The following is a 17,886-nucleotide window of genomic DNA, read 5'->3' as shown; positions in this document are numbered from 1 at the left end:
CAATGAAAATTGCTTCTGAAAATTCAGTCTTGGGCTTCAAAAAGAGATACTAATCAAGGTGTCTGATATTATTTCTGTATTTTCAGTTGTCCTAGTACATCGCAATTTTCATTCAAATAAAGTGCTCATTTGGCATCATTACTACTTAAATATCCGGGCTCTATTCCACAGCACACAAATCCAAATTTAGTGAAAGCAACTTCATATTAACAGTGAGAAATAGTTCAAATTAGAGCTGAATCTTGGTAGTTGAGGAGCAGCCTCTACACACGCACAGTTTGCTCTCCCTCAATAAAGTCCTCACGTTGCTCAAGTTTTCATGTTCGGCAAAGGCTTTCATCACTTATTATCGCCGATCATTCTGAAGTTTTCTTTTTCTCACTCTTTTAATCCAGTATTTGGTAAGCCCTGTTTATTTCTATCGGCTCAATTCCCGGGCGTATTTAGTCACTGCTCTTTAATTCGCTGGGGAAAAATGAGTCAGATGTTCACTGTTTATTGCGCTTCTCAGAGGGGAGTTTTCCTATCATTTTCTAAGAATGTCCCTAACACCCACGAAGCACTCTTGTCCTCTGGGACGGACCGCCTCCACGCAGAGCTCAGCGAGGCCCTTCAGCTCTGAGCCAGCAGAGGGCAGCAGCGGGCTCTGAAGCTTCCAATATTTCACGCTACTTAAAATAGCTGGAGCGCCTTTTGGCACCAAGTCCAGTTCCAGGGGCAGTCTCTAGTACTTGACAATGTGAACAGACACCCAGACTCTTTATCAGGGCACTTTTTGGAGGCTGCAGTTTTTAGTGCCAATTCCTGGTCATTTAAAAAAAATGATAACAGAAGCGTGTTTCAAAGAACAGCAGTAACTCAATGTACCTACTTAAAAAAAAAAGTGGTCTGTTTTCCTCCCCCATCCTCTTCGACTCTCACCTGCAAACCACCCCAGGAGTGGTCCTATGCCTGTTACTCCCGTCCCCCATTCACGAAAAGGAACGCACCACAAGAGCAGAGCTGGGGCAGCAATACTGACTGTGCCTTGCTGCTTCTCTTTCTCCACCTTCTCAGGCCGTTGGTTGCACCAGAGAGGACCAGTTTTGCATGTGCCTGGGCAGTTGGGATGCTGGTGCGGCACGCTTCTCTCCACCCATCCATCCCTCTTTGCCTAGTTTCCCTCCTCATCCCTTCTACCCACCCCACTCTGGAGGACATAGACACAGAAGCCACGCGCGTGTTGTGCTCCAGGCTGGGCTGCGGGAGCAGGACCAAGACAGTCAGAGCCTGCACACGGACAGACTGACATGCTTCCTGGGTTCCTTTTTCCCTGCTGCTGCTGCTGCTGCTGCTGCTACCGACGCCAGCACCAGCACCAGCACCAGCACCATCGTCGCCTCCATCTCCTCCCTTTCCCCTTCTGCATTGTGACTGGCACCCGCAGCACCCGCAGCAGTAGCAGCAGCAGCACAGTACCAGCCCGGAGAAGTTGACGCCTTTGAAGAGGGGAGGGGGAAAAATCGAGGGGTGACAAGGCATAGGGTGGGTTAAGGGATTTGTTGTCAGCCAGGGATTAACACATCTGAGGGCGGGTGGTGGAAGGAAAGGGGGGAGCGGTGCTGGCAGGCAAGGGGGGCGGGGGGAGACGCTATGAAGCCTAAGCTGGAAGGCGCATCACTGTGTTAGCATCAGCTGCTGACGCCCGCCCGGGACACAGGAGCCCGGACGCCTCCGCCCCCGGCGCCCTCTCCCTCCTCCTTCTCCGTGATCTTCTTCTTCCTCCTCCTCCCCACCGCCACCCCGCACCTCCTGCAGGCAGCTTCGCAGCATCACCACCTTGGATAGTGGCAGTGCTGGGCAGGCATCATCCCGTGCGTCCCCTCCCGTCTCCACAGCGCCCCGCGCGCTGCACCCGCCGGGCTCTGACTCTGCAGCTCCGCGAGGTGTTTGGAGAGGGAGCCGGGGCAGCAGCGCTGACACTTTGAGTGGGTGTGGGGCCAGGAGGAGGTGGGAGGGAGGGGGTGAAACTTTGGAGCCCAGATGATTGTGGGTTCCTCAGTGCTGCGTGGAGGCTGCTGCTGCTGCTCCTACTTCTGGCACCTGGAGCATTTTCCCCACAGGCGCAGCCGGAGGAGCGCTGTTTGCACTAAGGGAGTGAAGGTATGTGTTGCTGGAGCGGCTGCTGCTGCCGCCGCCGCTGTTGTTACTGCTGCTGCCACTGTTGCTGCCGCTGCTGCCGCCGCCGCCGCTGCTGCTACTGCTGCTGACACAGAGCCGCTCCAGCAGGTCCTAATGCCTGTCACTTCCCAGGACGTTGGCAGCAGCAGACAGGAGCCCGTGAGCCCTCCGCAGGTTTGCCTGTCCTTCCCCGCGATCTGATTGGATAAAGTGGGGGCTCGACGGTGGCCGACGTGGGACAGTCTGGCTGTGGCAAGGGTCTTGGAAACCATGGGTTATTGCAGTGGCAGGTGCACGCTTATCTTTATCTGTGGCATGCAACTGGTAAGTGACACTTGGGTCCTCTTGTTCTCTACTGTGCCTCTGTGATAGTAGACGGGAGTACAATGAAAGGTCTACTGTTGATCAGAATGAAGGAAAGAGGGAAAAAAGGAAAGGTGGGAAATATATATATTGCCTATATCTGAAATTATTTCAGGTAGATTTACTGTGTTGTACAGGAGGGGGTAGACCCCCCCACCCCCACCCCCCGCCAATACTTACTCTCTTACCTACTCCACCCATTCCTTACACCCCTCTGAATTCCATTTCGAAAGAGATGGGTTCAACTTGTTGGGTTACATTTCTTTAAGCAAACTGATATTTTCGTGTCCATTTATGGCTTACATGTTTTTGTTAGTATAAATATAGAACACTAAGGCCAGGCACAAACAGTTTGTTGTACAAGTGTTAAAACAGTGAAATGTGGACATCTTGACTTTTTCTGTTGGTATTTTTTCATATAGTTAGATATATCTGTATGATATATCTATATGCTAACCTTAAGGATTATAGAAGTAAAACATTGGAAATATGCACCTATGTGGGACAAATTGTGTATTTTTGACCATCCAATAAAGAGCATTTTATTTTAAAAGTATGTATACTAAAAATTAAGACATTTTTAAAAGAAGAGAGGAACTCAACAAAAACATTTGCCTTATGCTAACCAGAAGCACTCTAAATTTGGTCCTGCCCAAAAACACATTTTTGGGGAAAATATTATCTTATATTGTTCTGTCCACATAAGATATTGGATTATGGACTTTGTGAGGAATCTTATGCAATTGCAGGGAGGCAAGTGCCCGACAATGGAAAATGTCACATCTTTGAGTTCCAGTTCCCTAATATAAATCTGTAGAGGGAGGGGAGAAGAGATTTGAAGAGGGAGAAGGAATTTAGAGACAAATAATATCATCTTTAAGTAGTTAATTTGTTGTGGGACAGAAGCAGCAAGTTAGCATATACCATTTGATGTTATTGTTTTTGTTTTCCCCTAATCTGACAAATATCTTTGATTGGAAAGCATAACTTGATATGAGTGGCTATCAGAATCTCAGTAGTTGTTTCATGAAGACAAGTGATAAAGAAAACCCAGGAAGGAAACAGATTTCTGAGAGTTAAATCAGTAAAGCTGTCCTTAAGGGGGGGGGGGCGGATTACTAGTAGAACTGACACCAAAATACCTTAAGTGTACTTTATTGTATATCAGTTGTCACAAAATGCACATTCTTTTGCTTGGCTGAATCTTTCTTCTTTGTATAAATGCCCTTGGTCTGTTGTAGTTTTGTTGTCACTCCCCACCCCAGTAAACTCTCTCCTCTTACCCCCTCCTCCCAAGTTGTTGATGTGTGTTGAGGAATATTTTAATCTGGTAAATACTCATTTTTTTTGTTGGTCTTTAAAGCAAGTGAGAAAAAAATATATAAAAATTTAAAAGTGTAACACCCTCTTTTTTGAGTAATGTTAAAGCACAGTTATTTCTTAAAGCCTGGTTTTATCAGAGTTTCAGATCAAATATTTCCTATTCCCTATGATAGAGACAAAAAAAGAAAGATAACATTTACATTATCTGTTCAAAAGCATGTCTTTGAACAATCTAAATTGTATACAAGTGGTAGAAGATAAGGAGAATCTTCAAACATTCTCATTTGGAGGGATTGTTAAGAAAAGCAACACATTTGCCAACTCATTGTGTTTTTTAAAAAAAAGATGGAACTGTGAGAATGAGTGGGTGGTTAGGAGCATTTATGCAGAATTTTGTTTAATGGCGATTTAACTTTGAAACATTTAACTTAGTAGGGCTCTGATGGAAGTTAGCTATATGTAATTGCAAACAGTATATGTAATATTCTGAACAAAATGAAATCTAAAACTTTCAAATTGATTATACAGTGATTTGAAAAGAGAAAGGTGGAATTAAATATGCATAGAAACACAAGGCTAAAAGCCTCTTTGTGTGTGTATTTGTGTGTGCATGGATGGCTGAGCTGTCATATTGCTTGTGAAACAGAAAATAGAAATCACAACCCAGTTTCATAACAAGTTACAGGGCACTTTAAGATAAGAGTGGTCAATTGCATCAAATATGGATTTGGTGTCAAAGGATACTTTCACTTAGAATCATGTGAGTTTCCCATCCAGACTTTATGTGCCACCAGACTAATATAATTAGCAGCCATGTTAATGCAGATGCAGAACAAAAACAAAGGATGAAGAAAAACCAACTGGTCTGATAGGGTGAGATAATGATACACTTTGAAAAGCCTCAAATTTATCTAATTCTTGATCACAGTTGCTTTTAAAAATATGGTAAACTTTTGATAGATGCCTTCATTTAAAATATTAAAAAGGGCAGAAGAACATAGGTTAATAAAAGGATACACTTATATGTTTTGTTTTTATAAATTACTTTTGGTACCTCTGCAATGTTAAATTAAGACAAGGGAATATTGTAAACTAAGTTTTCAGAGTAAGTGTTATCCCTGTGTACTTTTGATTGACACCAAAGTTCATGCAGGTTTGTTGATTTGCTCCTCAAGTGCTTAAGATATTCTGTTGTCATATGGCTTTTGCCAAATGCTCCCGTTCTTGGTACCCAAGTTGCTTAGTTTCCTTTTTCATTTTATTGAATTTGGGAGAATCAAAATTTGAGATCAGGCAAGCACCACATCTTTTGAAAGCTTCATAATTTGGACATTATCTGAACTGGAGGGAAAGTATGTTTAGTTCATTTGTTCTTCTTGAGAAAGAAAGTAGAATTTGGTTTTACATAGAAGTATGTATTACCCCTGGTCCTGTTGGATCCAGGCTATTATTTCGACAAAAAATATTAAATGTTTATTTCATGATTCCTCAGTTTCACTCTTAATTAAGTCATATGTCTATTGTGTGGTGTTTAATAGTGTTTGGTAATTACCACCATCATGCCCACCCCACCCCCAAACAAAAAGGGTACAGTTGGTACTGAGAAATCCATGCCAGAGAGATTGTGAAAAACTTTCATTTCAAGTAAAAGGAAATGTTCTCCTTCATCACAAATTAAAATCTCTGCAGCTGTGTGGCTGGGCTAACTTCAGATTTTTGGGTGATTCTTAAGGAAACAGATGTGATCTTTGGAACCAGGTTTGCTGCATTTGCAGAATCAAGAGTTTAAGCTCATAATCTCAAGAAGGTAATTTCTTTTTATCATTTCTGCCCTTAATGCTCTGTAACTGAAGATTTCAGATAGAGACGAAAATCACTGCATTCATTGTAGTGGACTTAGCAGCAGAAACCACTTTTTTTTCTTTTCAATTTTGTTTTTTAGGGCTTTAAGAGAAAAAAAATGTTTGGCTAAAATGCTTAGTGTCTGGTTGGAAGGAAACACTTTTCTCATATAAATTTTGAAAAATCCCTCATTTATTTCCAAGTTAAATTATGTGTGGGGTGGGGGTGAGGTGGTAGAGGGGAAGAGGAGTTTTTCCAGTATGTAAGATATTTTTTGTTCAATATCTAAACAGTCACTGCCATTTCAGGTCAGCAACTCAAACAGTCAACTTTTACATTTCAAATTTGGTGTATGTAAGTGTCAATTGTCAAAAAGCATGTGCCATCAAGTATTGAAAAAAAATATTGATTTACATTCAACAAATTAACACTTGAAAATGCCATTCTTGCCATGTGCACTATGGAATAGTCCTAACTTGGAGCAGGTGCAACTAACGATTAGCTCTGTGCACATGTGTGTACAGCTGTGTGAGGAAGCACATTTGAAACTTAATTAAGAATCATCAGTTGCCATCCACTGCACAATTACTAAGCACTTCTAGAGGTACACACATTTGTAGGAGAAGTAGGCCATGACTATATGGACAGACTGGAAAACAACAACACAGATTTATTATAATTATCCACTATTTCCTTGGTGCCTCTCCTGATACAATGCAGTGTTCTTAATTATGTGACATTTAACTGCTGTTTGAAAATAAGGCTTTCAAATTAAATTCCTTGAAAATATATGAGGAAAATATATATTATCTAAGCAAATTTTGGAGGATTTGCAACTTACCTAAAACATAGATTACTTTCTAAAAATGATGGTTGTGTACCTTCCCTGACATATTTGTTCTATGTAGATTATTTTTTTTCAGTTAGCGCATGCATAAAATGCAACAACTATGTTAATGTAGTGCCATAAATGTTAACTCAAAGACAAAATATTCAATGAATAAGAAAAAACCCTCAAATGAGTGCACTATATTTGTTAAAAGATTGGGCCAACAGAAAGACCCATGAGGTAGCATGATGGACTGAAAAACTGAGGAAGCTAGGTGAAATAGTGGTGGACAGCATGCTTGATTCTGAGCCAAAAAGACTTCATTTCAAATCCTACCTCAGACAATTCCTACCTATGTGACCCTGGGCATATCACTTAACATCTCTCAGCCTTAATTTCCTCACTTATAAAATGGGGATAATAATAGCACCTATATCACAGGGTTCTTGTAAGGATCTTGTAAAGTGTTTTGGAGCTTGAAAGCACTGTTTGAATGTTAGCTATACCTTCTTTCTGGTCAGTAGATCTAGTTGAGATTCCATTTAGGACTCTTCCCAGCTGTGTGATTATGACCAGGTCATTTGGCCCCTCAAAGCCTTGGTTTCTTCATCTCTAAAACAGAGATAATAATTGCACTATAAATCTCATGATTGTTGTGGATAAAGTGCTGTTCTTAAAGTGCTACATATAAATGAGTTGCTTGTTGATTGATTATCTTGATTTTGTGTTACTTTTTTTATGCTTGTCTAGCAGTATTGTAGTTCTTTTCTTTTAAGGATTCAGTATCAGTTTGCTCCAGCCCATGTTCAGAGAGAGATTAGCATCAAGTAAAAGTTTAAACTTTGAGTCATTCCCTTCCATTGACCAATAGAATTTCTTATCTGCACATCCACCAACAGCCCCCATCTTTTCCATTTACCCAAGGTTGAGCACCACCTGTATGCATTTACTTCCTCTACCTTCTCAAAAAGGCATTTAAAATGGTGACATAAGCTTTACTAAAAGACCAATTATGAGCATTGACTGGACCATAAAGGGATGCATAACAATGGTGTGATCTTTGGGTTACAGTTAGCTTTTGCTTCCTTTTCTATGAAAGTTTTCACCTTACTGAAGTTGAAAGGAGAAATAGACTGACGTGGTAGAAAGAACTCTTGGAATCACAAGATCTGGTTTCAGATCTCCATTCTAACGCTTAATAGCTGTTGTAACCATGGCCAAGACACTGCATCTCTCAGATCCTTAGTTTCTTGTTCAAAAAATAAGGCAATAAAAATATTATCATTGCAGATCTAATAAGAGTATTGTGAGTTATTTTTAGTTGTAATAATGACAGATTTGTACTAAAAATTGAATGTATATTAGAACCATGAAAAATAATAATGGCTAGTTACACTCAGAGGTTTTTTTGTTTGTTTTTAGCTTGGCTTTGATCTTTTAGGATGCTGTAAGGAAAAACAAAACTGAAAGAGTAGGGTGTTAATATGTACATAGCTACGTATTTCAAACGTAATATTTAAATTATATGTGATCTTGTGCAAGTAATTTAACCTTTCCAAGCCTCAGTTTCCTCATGTGTAGAAGATAATAATGCCTACTTTATGAAGGGGCTTCGCATATACTTAAAAGTGCTTTATAACTATAGATTATTATTGTTGTTTTCTTTTATTTATGACTAAAATTTCAAAGTATGAATTGAGCTATGTATAATGAAAGCACAATTTCTAAGCAATCAAATATTATTCCCTTAAGGAATTTGTGAATCTAATACTAATAGAATTAATATGTTAACTTGCATGTGTCTACAGATTTTTCACAATTTAAAAGTGATATTTTGCAACTAAATTTGCATTGTCTGATGCAATGACTCCTTCCTCCTCCCAAACACGTATCTTTTTCTTCTTTGTATTGTTAAGTTGTGACACATTTTTCCCTTTATCATGATATTCAATAAAATTAAACTCATGGGTTAGTTGTGTACAGTTGACCAGAAAGCTTTTCTGTAATGGATACAGGTTTTATCTAAAGTGAGATTTTAAAAAGTGATTTTAAAAGGAATCAGTTCTATAAGAGTGATTAAAAACATTTTTTCTTGCCAATCAAAAGAAATAGTTGAAATATGCTCTGTTAATCTCAAAGGGAATAAAAAATGCTGTATCAACTTTTTTCTCTTGACTGGCTATAAGATGTTTTATGATGTACTGTGATTTGACAACTGGGTTTCCTGCAAATGTTGTATTTCCTCCCTATATTTTCCTTTCATATTTCAACATCCTATCTCCATTTGTAACTCTGTCTCAGTCTCTGTGTCTCTATATCTCATCTATCTTTATATCTATATAAACATATAAAATTGGTCTTTATGTATTTATAGTCTTTATGCGTGTATGTATACATATATAGTAGAAAGGTTATTGAGATATAAGAGGGTCTTTTTTAATTGAAAAGGACTAGTTTTCCCTCCTAAATCAAATATTTTCCTCCTCTTATAGTTCACCCACTAGAAGAGCATTACATCTAAAGAACACATGAGAATATCTCAAATTTTATCTACTTTAAGTCATAGAGGTTGTTTTCTTCCACCTTTGAGTGAGAATAGTTTGTTATCAAAATTATAAAGTATTCTATAAGCAACAAGTTATAAGCTTATACTTATGTATGGATCTTATTTTTTATCTAATTTCTATGAACATTTCCTGGAATATACAGTAAATTTGTTTATGTATTACATGCAAAAAAATATTCTTGTGGATGTGTTTTTAAAAATGCTATTTTGCTATAATAATAGTTAGCATTTATGTAGCTTTACACATAAAGCTATTAAAGCTCTATATAAATGTTAGCTGTTTTATATAATGCTTTTAAGTTTTGCAAAATGCTTTAAAATATTCTATCATTTTAAATTCACCATAATCCTGGGAAGTAAGTGCTATTATTATCCCTATTTTATAGATGAGGCATCTGAAGCAAACAGCTTTTAAATGTCTTTCCCAAGGTGACACAACTAGTAAATGTCTTAGACTAAATTTGAACCTATGTCTTCCTGTCCTTAGTCCAATGCTCTATCCACTTTAACACTTAGCAACCTCTTTTAAAGTATTTTTTGTGCCTGCTTGATTTTATGCCTTTGCATTTTTCCATTTAATTCAACAAACATGATTTAAGTACTACATTGCACAAATCAGTCTAGTAGCTGTTGCGATTAAGAGATAGAACTATATATAGGCCCTGCCCTTAAAAGAATTTATCATTTACATGAAAGAGTAAGACATGCACATGTAATTGTAATGCAAGGTAGAGTGTGATAAGCAGTGCTATGAATAATCTGAAGGGAGAGAACTCATGTCTAGCAGATTGGTTTGGACTTCACAAAATATAGACTAGAAGTAGGGAAGGAGAATATTCCAGATAAGGGCTGATATGAAGGATGCATAGGTGAGAGGTCAGTATGTGAATGTTATTATAAAGTGGTCTAGTTGACCATTACATAAAGAATCTTATAAAGGGGGTGGGATATTATATGAGGGAAGGCTGGACAAAAGGTTGGAACCTTACTGTGAGTGAACTTGAATGCAATAACTGGGTTGCCAGATGAGAGCCCACAGATTTTATGAACAAAGGAGTGATATCAGTGGTGAACCAACAAGAGGGTTTGGAATGATATGATGTGAAGGAGGGGTTGGAGAGAAAAGTTTGGAAGCAAAATCTGTTAGGGGGCCCTTAAAATTGTCTAAGCAAGCAATTATAAAGGTGTAAACTCAAACTCAGGTGGTTGGGGGAGGGAGTAAAGAGGATATCATGCTAGAGAAATTGACAAGGTAGAATGAAGACTTAACAGGTGATTAGATGTGATGGGTGAGGTAGAAGGAAGGGCCAAAGATGCCCCTAAAGTTTTCTTAAGTGTTTAGGAGCCTTCAATAAAATCAAGATTTTATGTTGGGTTTGGTTTAATCATGAGAGGAAGCAAGCATGGCATAGTGGATAAGGGAGCTTGTTTCAAAGTCAGGAGGATGCACATCTGGACATACCTCTGACTCAAAATGGTTCTGTCAGTTTGTCTGGCAAGACAATTAATCTCTCAGTGCTCTAGGTAACTCCCACAAACAATATGTTGCCAAAGGGGTTAGATCTACCTTGGTACAAGAAATTTTCTCACTAGATTCCTATCCTAATAAAATCATAGGACTAGAGAAAGATAAAATGTTTAATACTAAAACAAATATATCTATCTGACTTTCCCTTATGTTCACAAATGACCATCACATGGTTATCTAGGTTGAGAGAGGGTGTCCTAGACTGATTGCAGGCAAGAGACATATATCTGATTGCTTTTGAAATTGCCAGTGAAAACAAAATCTGGAGAAAGATTTCTGGCCCATTGTCATCCCTGCTGAATTTCAGTTGGTAGTATTGACTTTGAGCAAAGGGCTTCTAGATATCTGACAATCATGGAGGAGACAGGAGATGACTTGAAGCAAATAATACATATGGTTCTTTCTTTCAAGTTACAGTTCATTTTGGAGGCAGTTATGATGAAGAGTCAATGCATGGATTTTTAAAATTTAATTATTTGAATTATTTTGTTTTGTTTTTTGCTTCTTTCCCCCCCTCTTCTGGGTCATATTCAGTAAGTATATCCACATTATCATAATGGAATGTCAATTAAGTGCAATTGGATTGGGAGGCAACTGAGAATAAAGTATAATCTTTAAAACTTAGTCATATAACTCCATTTTTAACCCCTTTTCCTTGGGTGGCGAGTGGGTTGTCCTCTTCCCCCCAATCGCCAAAGTAATGGAGGGAGAAGGCCTCTCTCTAGCATTCAAGCCTACTTTCAGATTCTGTTGTCCTGCATTACTAATAGGTGATTGGAGAGAGGGGAAGTCCATATCCCTGTATAATTGGTAACTGCTGCAATTTCACTATAGTTGCCATTTATGAGAGTTGGCAGTAGTTTCCTGTGGTCCTTCTTACCGTGTCTAGGGGGAAAAAAGTCCTCTATTCATTTGTCTTCTGCAGAATGTCACCACCAGCTGGGGAGATATGCCCTTTTGGATTAGGTGATAATAGTTCTCATGTATGTGAAGCAGAGGATCAGAATCACTTGATTCAATGAAAAAGTAAATTTCTGAAGGCAAAAAGGCCGGTTAATTATAGCATGAAGGAGTGGGACTCAGTGGCAAGAGTATTGGGTTGAGATTTCACAAAATCCTGGAATCTCAGAGTTTGAAGGAATGGTCAGAGAACATCCATTTAGCCCATTTCTGGATAAGAATCCTTTCTATGACATACCCTATTAGGAGTTATAAAGATTCTCTTTGAAGATGTCTACTTATCATTCCCTGCTGAAGCAGTCCATTCCAATTTTAGATAGTTCTAATTGCTAGGCAGTTTAGCCTTAAATCAAGCCTAAGTCTGCCTTTCTGCAACTTTCACCCACTGTTTCTAATTCAAGGCCAAGAGAAACAACTTGTATCCCCATTACATAGAACAGCTCTTCACATTCTTAAAGGTAGCTTTGTGAGTCCTCCACCACCAACCCAATCCCCACCAATGTCCTCTATTCTTTGGTCTAAATGACATTTCCATTCATTTTAACTAGTCCTCATATGGTATATTCTCTACTACTCTCACTGTCCAGTCCCAGAGATGGGTTCTAGGCTTTTATATACTATTCATTAGCTATGTAACTTTGGATAAATGGCTTAACTTCTTTGGGTCTCAGTTTCCTCATCTGTATAATGAAAATGTAGGATTAGATTAGATGGTTTCCAAGATACACTAACATTCTCTATGAACATGCCAAACTCTGAGGGTTTTCCCTCCCAGGTTGCTTGTTTTTGTGAATGAAGGCAAACTAGGTCATCTTTTGTCTTAGGTCTTACCTAGCCTTTAATTACTGAATGGGGGTTGCCTCAGACAAACTGAGACCAGGGAAAGAGATTAGTGTAAAAAGGCCAAAGTCTCCCACTGCATTCAGGGCCAGTGCCAGTCATTCTGACCTATGTCTTGCCACTGGACTCCAGTAACTCTGGAGGAGAGAGTGGGGCTGATGACTTTTGCACTGCCTTGCCTCACTTAAATCCACTCATTTGCAAGTCAAGACATCACCCTCCTGATGTCATTAGTCCTCTTGGAGAACTAAGGACAAAGAACAACAACAAATAAGGATCTCTGAACATGTACTTAATTGACTTACTTCTACTAATTGATTTAGTTTAAGTCTATTGCAGGGCCCTGAGACTCTGGTTACAGGCACAAGAGTGAATTAACAGGTGTTTTGCCCTAAAACATTTTAAGTAAGCATGTCTGTGAAAGCTAGGCTTTTTGGTTGGAGCTTGATACATTTAAATGGGAAGATATTTATTTAAAGTGCAAAGGGGACTGTGTGTTTATTCAGGCAAAGTGAAGCCCAATTGAGGCCATTATTTGGATAATTGGGTGGGGGGAGCCTCCGTAACCTGTCTGGTAAAATAAAAGGGTTTCTTGGCTTCCTCAAATTTACTGATAATTGCTAATTTTATTTTTTTTTATTTGCCCTACTAAACAGTTGCTTCCTGAAATGCCTGCAAGGAAAAGCTTTCTTAGGAAATGAGTTTGCTGAATTCAAACTGTAGTTTCAGTCTTCCCTAGAAGCTAAAAAACGGAAATGATAATAGCATAGAAACTGGAACTTAAAGCACTGAACTAATGCAAAGAAAAGAGGGCAGAAGAGAAAAGTAAGAGGTCACTGGGGAAAGTGCCACCAGCATAGATAAGACTCAGATCTTCTGTTCTTAAAAAAAAAATACTTTGACTATCAGCTATCCTGTCTCCTACTCTAAGCTTCCAACCACTTCTCCTCAGTCAGTCACAAATAGATCTTGAGTGTGTTTTTTAAGCTAAGTTTTGGGCTAGGCACTGACAATTTAATCTTTCCAAGCTGCTGATCAAAAACTGGTACTGAGACTGAGGGGGTCTGGGGATATTGCTGTATCATTTGACTAATGGACCTAGCTTGAAACATTTTTATCCTTTAATCAACATTGTAAAAATTAGTCATCATAATTTAGAAGGGTTCTTTATGAGAAAGTCTCCTTCCCACCTCCACTCCCAATTCTTAAGGACTTTTAGCAATTGGGCAGCAGAATTTTACTAATAGATTAAACTCCAAACTACTCCCTTTTCATGCATATGCATTCTGAATTCCAGCAGCATTCCCAGGACATGAGGACATGTCAGTCTTTCAGCTCTATCAAGGTATATGCCATACCAAATTGCTACACATCTCCATACCCCTGCATATCAGACATGTATTTTCTTCCCATAGAATCCTTGAACTACTTCAAAGTACAGCTCAGGCCTTTTTCTGTCCTCTGTAGTTATTATCATTCTCTCCTTCCTTAAATCATTTGTTATTATTTACATACGTATTGTGTCTCCCTCCCCCAATAAAAAAATAATCTCCCTAAGGCAAGTACTGCTTTTTGGTTTTGTCTTTATATCCCCAATGCCCAGTGTGGTAAGTTGTATGTAGCAGGTACATAATGTTTGTTCAATTAAATATTATAGACCAGTTTCCTAAAGAGAAAGAAATTCTTTCTAAATAATCCAGAATTAAGTTACACATATAGGGAATTTGGAGAAAATGCCTAGCATAACATAAGTATGGAGAAATGCATGAAAACAGCATCCATAAATGGGTAGTATACTTTTTAATACTAAATCCCTTCTTTAAAATTAAGATATTCTCAGAAGACAGAATTTAATTATCCATCAGAATTTCTTCTCAGTCTAAACTGTCACCAGACTAGCCAATCTAACAAAAGATTTGAGCCCCAAAACGTGATAATTAAAATAAAGCGGGGGGGGGGGGGAGGAGGGAGTTGGCCAAGGAAGGAAAGACAAAATGGGGAGAGACCTAAGAAGATCCAGGAAGGAAAGAAAAAAGAGTTGTAGCATCATAAAACACTTGAATTGAGGGCTACTACTGAAGTTTCAGTTGCTATTACAGCCCTTCTGAAGACTTTTTGGGACATTTGAAGTCATTCTCTTGGGTATTTAATGAGTTTAGGCCTCCATGTTGACCTAATTATTCTCTCATAAGGAATTTGTTATAGAGACCAGTATATCCAGTGTCATTGTGCAGAGCATCTTGTTGTGAGCCATACTGCCCTAGCTCCTTCCTAGCTCTTTCTCCCGCAAGATGGCTCATGAATTGCCAGTACTGGAAGAATTGGTTCCAATAAAGGGAATATTTAATTTGTAGAATCACTTTTTTCTCTTTTCCATTTTATTGATGTCTTTTGTTTTTAAATCACATTCATTTCCTAATGTAGTCCTCCTCAACTCTCCCAGCAAGCCGTCTCTTAACAACAACAATAAAAAATATTAATTAAAAAACAGTTCAGCAAAATCAACCAACACATCCTGCACAGGCAACATTCTATACCCACAACATCCCACCCTCTCCCCACTCCACCTCTACCATGAAAATTAGGAGGCATATCTTTTTCAGTTCTCCTCTCTGTCCAAAATTGGTTATTATAATTACATAATATTTGCATTACACCTTCTACATAATGAACCACATCCTATTTGGTCATGCCTTTATGCCAGTCATGATGTTCTGCCTTAGCAGCCCAGTAGCAGCTTTCTAACCTATTCAAATTTCTCATTCTATCACTTGAGAATTTTAGTTTTTATGGATGCTATTATGTAACAGTTTTAAGCTGAAGACCATATGGAAGTCAGCAAGCTTATAGTAACCTGTGCTAACTCCTTTCTGTGCCTGGGCTATGATGACAATAGACTTTGTCATGGTATATCCCAGATACACTATAATATTTGAGTGGTGGATATCCTGCCCAAGATGATTTATTTCCCCTTTCTTTTAGATGTCTAACTAGTGCCAAAGACCTCTATCAGTAGAAAGATATAATCTAGAGATGGGGGTTCTTAAATTTTTGTGTGTCATGGATGTTTTGTTAATCTGATGATATCTTCTTAGAATAACATTTTTAAATTCTTAAAATAAGACACATATGACTACAAAGGAAATCAATTATATTGAAATGCGGCTATCTATCTGTCTATCTACTTATCACCTATACAAGTTCATATCATAAACCTAGGTTAAGAACCCATGATCTACTTATTCTAGTGTGACTGGAAGAGATTGAACAAGTTTCTGTTTGCTTTTGCCTTATATTCTTTTGTTTGGACAGAAGTTGAATATTGAAGAATTGGACAAAAATGCTAACTTCTGAGCTAGGTTGTCTATCTCCCTGGAAAAATTACACCTTGCACACTTCAAGCTAACACTGACCTGATGAGACCATACAATATTGGGGGATGGACTTAGAATTGTAGAGGACTTCAAAGAAGATGGTTCTGTTTTTGAATGGATAGCCCTAATCCAATCACCTTGCTTTTACAGCTCTTTCTTTTCTCAGTATATTGTATTGTTGGAAGTTTGGGTGTGGACAAGTGTTCTGCTCTTAGTAACAGAGTGTCAATCAATAAAGAAAACATTGTCATTGATATCTCAGCATGCAAGCTTCTACAAGATCGTTGAGACATCTTCAGTGTTTTTCCCTCTTCCTCTCTCCATTTTCCAAGGGCTGAGTAGACAAAGATTATAAACTTAAGAAAAAAAGTCTTTTGGAACAGATAAAGCATTATAGTTGTCTTACATAACTTTAGCCCACACATTTGATCAGGATGGACAGTCATTAAAATGAGAATTTTAAAAATTCATATTAAAAACATCTCTCTCTCGATCACATTATTTTTTTTCCCAGAATCCTAAGGCACATCAAAATATAGTAATAAATTGATTTGTTTATTGAATTGGAATAAATCCAATGTATGGTCTGGGGCATAATGTGTCATCAAGGATTGTAGGGGGTCCAGGAAAGGCTTCTTAGAGATTGTGACATTAAATTAAGCTTTAAAGAATGGTTAGAAATTGAACACAAAAAGCAGAGGAGTGTCATAGGCAGAGTCAAAGCTTTGGGAAGGAGCAGGGTATGTTTTGAAGTCTAGAATACTGTAATTTGGCTGAAGTATAGGGTATGTGATAGAGTCAGGTGATCTAAGGCTGGAAAAATAGGCTGGTGCCAGAAGGCCATGAATCTTAGGTAGAATAGCTTGATGTTTAATCAGTAGGAAATAGTCCACCACTGAAAATTTTTAAGCAAAGATCACACCCCGAATTTCACAATATGGCTAGATAGACATAAAAGGAAAATTATTCTAGCAGTGGTATGAAGGGTGATTTGGGAGGTGGGGAGAGTAGACTTAAGGTCTCTTATGAAAATCATAATTTAATGAGTAGTGATAAGTTCTATATGCTAGGGAACAGCAGGTAAAGATTGCATAGGAGAGAAAATATGGTAATTTAGTTGGTAAGGCCTGGTAACCAGTTGGATATGAAAAATGAGGAAGAATTAAGCATAATTACAAGGTTTTGAATGAGGGGACTTATGTGAATGGTGATGTCAGTAACATATGTAGGGAGGATCTTGGTTTTGGACATATTGTGTTATTAAATAGCCTAGAGCCTGGCATGAAATAGGAATTTAATAAATGTTTATTGATGGATATTTATAATGTAATTAGTAGTATCAGAAGGAGATTTTGGTTTATAGGGAAAGATACTCCACACGGTTTGGGGTACCGTGAGTTTGAAGGACCTGTGCACTTCCAGGTGGTGATGTCCAACAATGTGGGCCTGGAGCTCAGAAGAGAGGGTAGCACTGCCTGGTCAATCATGTCAGAAGAGCATCTAAAGCAGTTCTTTTAAAAGAAACTCCTAAAAAATCATATATATCTATATATCTATAACTAAGACCAGACTCATGCAGTATATGTCTAATAAACTTTTACATCTATGTGAGCTATTAGGTTCATAAACATTATACACAGAAAGGGTTTTTATACTTTTGTCTTCTAATCAATGCATGAATTATAAAACAGTGACATATTTTAAAACTGAACAATGCTATATTCTTATGAGAACAAACGAGCTTAGTAACTTAATTTTTTATTTTCAAAAGCAGGAACTATGCATGCCTTCCCCTGATTGAACAAAACTCTTTGTGTGGATCTCTATGGCCATTGATAAGTCAGAAACAGAAAACAGAAGACTTTATGTTAAATCAACAATTGTAGAAGACTGTGAATATAATCAGATGATCTAGGTAAAATATCTAAAATCATTAGCAATAGGGATTTAATATGAAATGATTCTGCTGGGTGTGGAGTGTCACTATTCTTGCTGTTAAGGAGGATTTGTAGCTGTAGGAAGTGTACAGGTAGGAACCTCAAAGAATGTAATCTTTTGTCATAAAGGGACCCACGACCAACCAATAGCAATATTCATCAAC

General features: G+C 38.3%; 1 protein-coding gene across 1 annotated transcript in view; it reads left to right on the top strand.

Moving 5' to 3' along the window:
* The first annotated feature begins 2,004 nt into the window (after positions 1-2,004).
* The window catches only part of NKAIN2 (sodium/potassium transporting ATPase interacting 2), a 1,318,805-nt gene continuing 1,302,923 nt past the window's right edge, over positions 2,005-17,886 (top strand). Inside the window, exon 1 of the mRNA XM_078155167.1 lies at positions 2,005-2,484. Coding sequence (XP_078011293.1) covers positions 2,431-2,484 — 54 coding nt within the window. The 5' untranslated portion in view covers positions 2,005-2,430. The remainder of the gene's footprint in view (positions 2,485-17,886) is intronic.

The sequence above is a fragment of the Phascolarctos cinereus genome, unplaced genomic scaffold, assembly GCF_003287225.1.
Source record: "Phascolarctos cinereus isolate Bilbo 61053 unplaced genomic scaffold, phaCin_HiC Scaffold_5;HRSCAF=322, whole genome shotgun sequence".
Classification (NCBI taxonomy): Eukaryota; Metazoa; Chordata; class Mammalia; order Diprotodontia; family Phascolarctidae; genus Phascolarctos; species Phascolarctos cinereus.
This window is presented reverse-complemented; position numbering and strand designations above follow the sequence as displayed.